This window comes from Theropithecus gelada, chromosome 1, assembly GCF_003255815.1.
Source record: "Theropithecus gelada isolate Dixy chromosome 1, Tgel_1.0, whole genome shotgun sequence".
NCBI lineage: Eukaryota > Metazoa > Chordata > Mammalia > Primates > Cercopithecidae > Theropithecus > Theropithecus gelada.
Window position 1 is genome coordinate 12,437,406 of NC_037668.1, and position 8,889 is coordinate 12,446,294.

Below are 8,889 nucleotides of genomic sequence, written 5' to 3' on the forward strand. Positions count from 1 at the left end.
GATTAAGAGAAGTAGCAAAAAATTTGTAGCCATCTTGAATCTACCACATTCCTTTTCCTCTGGCCACAGACATTATTACCACAAGTGAAATAAACTCACACTCTCCTAAAGCCCTCGAAAGTTTCCTGACATTTACTGCATCAGCCTAGAAGTCCACTTTCTCATCATCTAACTCAAATTCAGGTGATGATGAGGCTTTTGGTACTCAGCTCCTTGAGTATAGTCCCCTTGATCTGAAGTCATTGGGGCTTGCACACCCAAGAAACAATGGGAAAGAGATAGGATAACCGTCATGGACACTCCCATTCAAAGAGTCAGAGAACAGAGGCATACAGCTGTCAGTAGTCCACAGCAATTTTGAAATCTAGCTGAGTACATATTACCAGTTCCTTGATTAGGGCCCAGTCCTGCTCCTGGGAACGATTCCCTCTGGCTCTCCATCAGTCCTCTGGGCTCTTGATTCCATTCTTCAAGTCATTCTTCTTTTTCCCTAAGAAGTAATCCTTATTTTCGGCTGGGTGACTTTCTCAGCCTGCTTCTCTGAGACAGGTTGAGGGTCCAAAGGCATCTTTTCACTCTGTACTCTCTTCATCCTCTTCAGTCAGTCCATGCTGGTATAATTCACTTAAAAATGTTAAGGCATCTTATATACTAATTGATAACCAACCCTACTAGGCAAAATCCACACCCATATTTCATCCTGAAGCCAGCTTTTTCACCTTGCTTGGACTACCTGTGAGTCTGACGTGGGATAACAGAACCTTAAAATTCTTAGAAACTCTTTTGTCCAGTGGAGAGATACATTGCCCAAGATTGTAGAGGCCTTTTTGTTTAACTGAAAGGATGTATGAGGCACCACCTTAATCGAGGTCTAGCTGTCACATCTTGGATTTTATTTTTGCCCTGAAGCCATTTCTTATTTTGAAAGCTTTTCCTGTCTAGAGAGATTGAGGATGAGAAGCAGTTTGATGTTTGAACCCAGCAAAGTCTACGGCCATACCGCCCTGAAGGCACCCGATCTCCTCTGAACCCAGCAAGTCCTGGCTCTTTATAATTCCTCTATATTCGGCTTAAAAACCAAATGGCTCCTTTTTTAGCCCACCTTTTTTTTTTTTTAGCAATACCTTATAATAATGTGGCTAAAAGAAACCTCTTTGTACTTTTGAAATTCTGCTGAAAATCTCCTTAGCCAGATCCTCCCATTCACTGGGTACCTTTTCTACTTTCCCACATTATCAAAGACAATGGTTTTGATAAACTTTCTGTGACTACATAACACAGGCCATTTTTTCAGTCACCCCCCATAGTATTTTCTTCACTGTCCTTCACAGTCTCTCCAGCAGTCTCCTCGGTGTCCTTCCAGTATTCACTAACACATTTCTCGAGGCCTTTCTATCTTCTGTGGCAACCAGGTACCAAAGTCATTGCCATTTGTTTTCAGTTTCTGTTATAGCAGAAGTCCACTTTCAGATACCAAATTTAGTCCCAGTTATCTATTGTTACTTAGTAGACTACTCCAAAACTTAGCACAATAATGTATTGTATCTCATCATTTTGGTAATCAATAATTCTAGCATGGTTCAGCAGGGCAAATTTATTCCACAGTGGTCACAGTTAGGGTTGCTCAGTTGTGTCCAGCTGATGGAAGACTGCTTCACACATAATGCCTGGCACCCTAATGGGAACTGCTGGTCTTTGGGCTCAGCTAGGCCCTTCCCCTTGTCATGTGGTCTCATGGCCTCTGCACATGGTTTCTCTAGCATGGTAGTTTGACTTATCCAGCAGCTTAGGCCTTAGAAGACATGTCCCAAGAGTCTCACATGGAAACTACAAGGCTTCTTACTTACCTAGCCTGGGCAGTAAGACATCTCTTCTACTGTATTCTATTAGTCAAGCAAGTCTCTAAGGGTAGCCCATATTAAAGGGAGGGGAATTAGATTCCACCTCTCAGTGGGAGAAGTAGCAAGTAATTTGTGGTCATCTTTAATCTACTACAGACACTGTATCCTTGATCTCAGAATGATGCCTCTTTGTCTGGAAAGGACATTTGTTTTTTAAACCCAAGGTTAGAGAGACAGAGGTGGAGCTGTGATGGATCAAGAAGACATCATGTTCTGACTAACCAAGTGATCACAGGGATCACTGAAGTGACCGATGTTGCAGACATACTGTCCTCCTATCCAAGTGCCCAGCGAATGTTAAGTGTCAAACTCAGGGAAGCAGTACGCAAAATGGTTAGGCAGGCCATTCTGAAACAAAACTGATTGGTTTTAAATCTCTAGTTTGCCATCTATCAGCTTTGTGAATGTAGGCAGTATAATTTACCTCCCTGTGCTCCACATTAGTCATTTGTAAAGTAGACATTAACTAGAGCCCACCTCAAAAGACTGCTGCGAGGATGAAAGGAGTTAGTACACATAAAATTTTTAGAGGAGGATCTGGCAAAAATATATTAGACATAGTTATTTTTATTATTGATGTGCAGATTATGCAGTAAACTATATCAACATCAATAGTCCTTTTTACCCAGAAACAAGTTGGAGAGAAGAAAAGGAAGATGAATTTTAAAAACTGAATGAAAGGTAAAAGTATCACTGGAATATGTGGAGCTGACTGTAAAGACAGTGACACCTTCCGATTTTTTGTCCCTTATCATCAATTCAGGTATTCGCTGAAGCACAGTTGACCAAACTAAGAGCAGTGCCCTCAGGAAAGAATAAAATGAATAGTTTAATTTATCAACATCATTTACCCGGGTTATTTGAGTTCCAAGTCAGAAAACTGTGAGCAGACACACACATAACAATCCTGAGTGGCAAAATGGGAATAAAAAGCAATGTGTTGGGATAGGCCAGATTATGCTCCAGTAATAAATAATCCCCAAATCTCAGTAACTTAATACAACAAAAATGAATTTCTTACTCATTCTACATGTTCAATTAGGGTTAGCAGGAAGGCTCTGACTATCACAGTAACTCCGAGATCTAGGTTGATGAAAGCTTCATCTTAGCATGTATTGATCTTCAAGGATCAATAAAACAGTGGAAACTGAAAAGGGCCAATTATGTACTAGCTCTTAAAAATGTCTGCCTTCTTCCTAGAAGTGACCACATGAGACTTCCTCTCACGTTTCAACCAACGAAACAAGTTACATTTCATTGTTCAAAAGCCATAGCTAAGTTAAAATAGGATGAGGAAGAATAAAGTTACCATGTATCCGCAAGGAGAAAAGCTTAACAAAAAGCCAAAAAGCACTACATATCGTGACTGGTAGATTGCATTATTGTTCCACAAATATTTACTCTCCCCTCCTGCACTCTGTGGGCAGACTGTACTTTTCTGCACCAATGACTTTGGACTTGGCCATATTACTTACTTTGGTGAATGGAAAATGGCAGAAGCGAGAGTGTGCCAGTTCTGATTAGAGACTTTAACAGACATCATGAGTCTCAGCCAACTCTCTTGCACTCCTGCACTCTGCCATGAAAATGACAGACTTAAACCAATCCATACCTAAACTATAGATCCTTGGGGGAGAAATGGATGTATGTTGTATAATACTGAGATTGGGGAGTTCTTTGTTAAGCAGCATTGTTTCAGCAAAAAGATGACTGATACAGTGACTCAGCACAAGGATTTCATGAGACTAGCTACTACAGATATGATTTGCAACAAAGGATATGAAATAAGATCTTACTAGCTAGTATTCTAAGAAATGTAAAGCAAAATGAGATGGTGTTGCATTATTTATACACTAGCTAGATATAGAACTAAAATGTAACTATCCAATTATTTACAAATTAAATAAGGAAAAAAAAAAGGAGAATTTCTAGTGCTTTTGAGGCTAAGATAATAAAATTAGACAGTCTTTTTATCCCAGGAAAATCATCTTTAGTCCATTCCTGCTGCTATAACAAAATAGCTTGGACTGGATAATTTGTAAATAATATAAATTTATTTCTCACAGTTCTGAAGGCTGGGCCAAGATCAAGGTGCTGGCAGATTCAGTGTCTGGAAGAGCCTGCTCTCTGCTCCCAAGATGGCTTCTTGTTGCCACAGATGCTGTGTCCTCACATGGCTGGAGGGACAGAGGACAACAGGGACCAGAGTAATCCCTTCAACCTCTTTTATAAGAGCACTAATCCCATTCATGAGAGTGGAGCGCTCATGCCTTACCACTTCCTAAAAAGCCCCACCTTGTAGTACTATTCACACTCTGTATTAAGTACCAATGTATGAATTTTGAAGGCATACATATATTCAAACCATAGCGTAATTCAAAAAAGTAGAATGATAAAGGCAGAAAGCTCTTCATTAAAGCATTATTTATAACAGTCTAATATCAGAAATAGCATAACCATGCAATAATAGAATATTTTAAGTAACCTATGGTCCTACCAATATTATAAAACATTGTACAATCATTAGAATAATAACTATGAACTTTCCCTAACAACATGGACAAATATTTACTAAGTGAAAGAAGGAGAATATAAACATATACCTAAGCTGTAATCATAATTATGTAAAAATATATTTAATATATAGATAAAAACTAAAGGGAATTTGGAGAAATTTAAACACTTGTGCTGTAGCAATGGTTAGATGGGTGAATATTTTTCTTCTGAAATCTAATGCAAAAAATTGTTCTTTTGACAATAAGTATAACTTTTAAAACAACAGGGAAATTTCTCAAGAATATACCCATGTGTGTAAGAAACAGTTGGTGTTTGGATTAAAAGATGCATTTTTTAAAGAGTGGAAAAAAATGCTACACATTTTTAATATTGAAGATCCCTGAGTATTCTGAGTAATCTATATATCTTTCTGTATTTTTCAAATGTTTTTACAATGAATGTTTATAAACTTTTGAAAAAAGTTATTTTAAAAATACATGAGCATATATTCTAGCATCACTTCTGAGACCCCACAGCTCACTTAGTTAGTGCTACCATTTCTTGAATCCAATGCATAGCTGCCTGTAGACAGAGTTCCTCTCCACAACTCGGTAGCCCATAATTTGATTTGAGACAAAGCTAAATATAGCCCCAACTTTGGTATGAAGGATGGAAATCTGACTCTCCCTGCCTTTTTTCCCTCCCATCAGAGGCAACAGGATATTCTTTTCAAGACAGGTGGCCTGTGAGCCTTGTCTAAGATCTAACTGGACCTTGAAATTTTTCCTGGTAACATTCTGAGCTCGGGAGCAGTGTGGTCCTACCAATAAATCAAGTGTTGGAGGAGCCTAGATTAGGGGCCTTTTAGACAGTTCTGCTAACCCTTCAAATGTTTTGTTATCCTCCCCTCCCCACCCCTACTTTGTACTAGTATGTAGGGGAGCCAATTCAAGAGATAACAGACAAGATGACAGGTTGCCCCAAGACCACAGACTCCCCACAGTCTCACCAATACCCAAGCATGCCAGGTTCTTCCTGAGTTTAAATGCCTAGGAGACCTGAAAAAATAAATTCATCCTGGAGAAGTCTTGTGGGTCGTATCTTTAGAAATTCAGGGAACATATCTCTGGGGCCGTCCAATGGAGAACACAGCCTGCATCAGAACCTTAGCAGAGACTTCGGGCCTTTATGGGTATCAAATTTATCATCTTTGAAACAAGTACAATGAAATCAACATTGCCACATGTGGGCACTATAAAGCCTTTTGCAAATAAAAAAAAGGTCAGTGATAATGCTAATAATAACAGTGATTATGTCATTTAATAAAACGGTCTTATTTGAGAGCTAAAAAGGAGCTTCAGGGCGGCAAGCACTCTAATTACAGTATGTCTGCCTTGTTTAAACCTTGATATATAAGTACATGGTACAGGGCCTGAGGCAATGCCATCTCCAAAGAGCCCTTTTCCATGATCTTAAAACAGTCACAAGGGAGAGTCTAGGTCCTGACGGCTACTGTCTTGAGGCTTTTCTAGTGTTCTGGGAGTCAGGAAGCTTCTCCCTCCTTGAAGCTATTAGTAGAGCCCAGTTGCTGGTGAAACTGAAAAAACGAGGAGGTAGAATACCCTAAAACAGGAGATGTCTGAGATGCAGGCAGCTAATGAGGCTGTAAGGTTTTGCTGGGATGCTTCCCTTCCTGATGAAGGGTCCTGTCCCTAGATTAATGGTGAAACTGGCATGTCACATCTCTAGGAGGATAACGTCGTGTTCCATGACCACCTAGGGTGTACATCTGCATTCAGCCGGGATTGCTCCTAAACCTTTCTAGACTCCATCTCTGGCTCTGGGGTTACCTGTGGGTGGGGCGATGCAGACACACAGGAAGACCTCCTCTACAAATTCTCCCTATAGTTGGTTGATTTTATTCTAAGCCCTTGGCTGAGATGGGCGAGGGACGGGGCTTGGTACGGCGTCCTCTAAGCTGTCTGCCTTCTGCCGTCATCATTCATCTGAGCCAGCGAGAGAGGGGCCGGGGAGATGCGAGGGTGGTTCAGGGGGCGTGCAACCTGGGCCGATTCTGCCCCGAGCACACTGGTTGTCGGGAGCCCCGCCTCCGCTCGCGGTTGACAGCTCAGCTGGTGCCGAGCAACTCGTGCCAGCCAGTCGTGTCTCAGCCTGGAGAGTGCGCGCACCGCCGCCCGGGCAGCCGCTGGCTCCAGCTCACGAAACAGCCCCGGGCGCCTCGCCGCTCCGAGCCCAGCCTCCTACTGAGAACAGTCCCTCCCTTGTGCCGGTCGCACGGCTAGCCGCAGGTTCGGCCACGTCAAATCCGTTTTCTAAAAAAGCAGGGAGCAGAGCTCTCTCTTCGTCGCCGACGCAGAAAGAAGGAGCTGGGGAGGAAAAAGCTGCTGCTTTTTGCGCTGGAGATTCGTGGGCAAGGCTTCTCATTTTCCCAGGCTGCTTCCCCTCCCGGGTGAGGAGCGCCCGGAGACTAAGGAAAGAGCCTGGAAAATGGAGCAGATCTGGACGAGGTAGGTGGGCTGTTTCCTTCTCGCCGCACTCCGGACTTGGTGGTCCTCCTCCCTCCCCTCCCCCTGCGCCCTTAGGGAGAGGTCGCCCCTCACCACCAGGGCCCCGTGACAGCTTCCCTCTTCTGCCGACTCGCCCTGCCTGGTTCCCAGCCCACCTCTTTTGGTCCTTCTGCACATGTTCTGTTTTCTGGGGTTTCCCTTGCTTAATGAATCTCCCTTCCACCGAGTCCTGATGTTAAAAATACCCAGGGAGGCTGCCTGGAACTTTCTGTAGAAATGTTTCTCTGTCGTTTGCTTGTTCATGTGGCCAGAGGGATTCCAGTAGGTCTTCTTGAGAGATATGTTTGATGTCAGATGCTTTGAACAATATCAGGTTTATTCTCACCCTGCCACGTTTTCCTTCTCGGCCTCATCTCTCACTACTCACACAAAGGCAAAGGGACTGAGTGAGCAGAGCCCAGCCGTACTCACCTCCACAACCTCCCAAGTTGGAGCCCACTTGGGGGAGGAATGGAGAAGGAAAGAGATCAGGGCACCCACCCTACACTGCTCAGGCTTTATTGAGGCCAGGCAACAGTTGGCTTTTAGGTCAGATTTTGGAGATGGCCTGTGAAACTGCGTTTTCTTCCAGTCCTTCCCCCAAATACACTTTAAAATGAAGCCCCATTCAAGGAAAGGGTAAGGATAAGAGACCATGTATTGAAACAAAGATTTCGTTTCTGGTTTTTAGTGGGCGGAAGGGTAGAGAGACCATTCCAGAGGTGTCTCTATAACAGATAAGCTTCCATCTGCAGGATTTAGCTTTGGAGAATTGGGGTAGGGCCAAATGAGCGCTCTGACTCCTGAGAGAGTGAAGACGGTACAAACACAGAAGGTAAATTTGGGGCTTATGCAAAAGACTTGGGTGCTTTTAGTTGATTGTTAAGCTCAACAGGAATGAATGGTATAATGTGAATATTAAAGAAGGGGCAAATTGAAGCTTAGGGTTTGTTGACAGAAGAAGTAGGCTGTCTAGATTCTGTCTAGATCAAAAGAGATTCTACTTTTGGCTCCTTTCTGCTCTTCTTGGGCCTCTCCTAGAGGACTGTGCTTAGTTCTGGGCATCATTAGATAAAATAAGTACAATCAAGAGACAGGAGGGAACTCAAAGCCGTGCCTTGAGGGATGGCCAAAGGACCCTGGACTCCTGAGTCTGGAAAAATGACGACTGGGAGTGGGGAGGATGTGGTAGCTTCCTTCAAATTTCCGAAGAGCTGTTGGTGGTAGAGGGATTGAATCATTTTAGAATCTCTTAGGAGGACAGAACAACCGATGCAAGCGAGTTGTGGGGAGGCAAGTTACGGCTCAGAGTAAAGAAAAAGCTTTCTGGCCGGGTGCAGTGGCTCATGCCTGTAATCCCAGCACTTTGGGAGGCCGAGGCGGACGGATCACCTGAGGTCGGGAGTTCGAGACCAGCCTGACCAACATGGAGAACTCCCGTCTCTACTGAAATACAAAATTAGCCAGGCGTGGTGGCACATGCCTGTAATCCCAGCTACTCGGGAGGCGAGGCAGGAGAATCGGGGAGGCGGAGGTTGTGGTGAGCCGAGATCATGGTATTGCACACCAGCCTGGGCAACAAGAGTGAAACTCCGCCTCAAAAAAAAGAAAAAGAAAAAGAAAAAGAAAAAAAGGCCCGGCGTGGTGGCTCACGCCTGTAAATCCCAACACTTTGGGAGGCCGAGGCGGGCGGATCACGAGGTCAGGAGATCGAGACCATCCTGGCTAACACGGTGAAATCCCGTCTCCACTAAAAAATACAAAAAAATACAAAAAACTAGCCGGGCGAGGTGGCGGCGCCTGTAGTCCCAGCTACTCGGGAGGCTGAGGCAGGAGAATGGCGGGAACCCGGGAGGCGGAGCTTGCAGTGAGCTGAGATCCGGCCACTGCACTCCAGCCTGGGTGACAGAGCGAGACTCCGTCTC

The 8,889-nt window shown here is 43.8% G+C and overlaps 1 protein-coding gene across 3 annotated transcripts in view; it reads left to right on the forward strand.

Moving 5' to 3' along the window:
* LOC112618235 (myomegalin) overlaps positions 1-8,889 on the forward strand; it is a 349,895-nt gene that overhangs the window by 21,207 nt on the left and 319,799 nt on the right. The window contains exon 1 of one of the 3 annotated variants that reach the window (XM_025375071.1): positions 6,283-6,925. The exons of the other annotated variants lie outside the window; for them this stretch is intronic. Within the exon in view, the coding sequence (XP_025230856.1) occupies positions 6,906-6,925 (20 nt within the window). The 5' untranslated portion in view covers positions 6,283-6,905. Of the gene's footprint in view, positions 1-6,282; positions 6,926-8,889 lie in introns of those variants that run through there. 3 annotated transcript variants of the gene reach the window in all.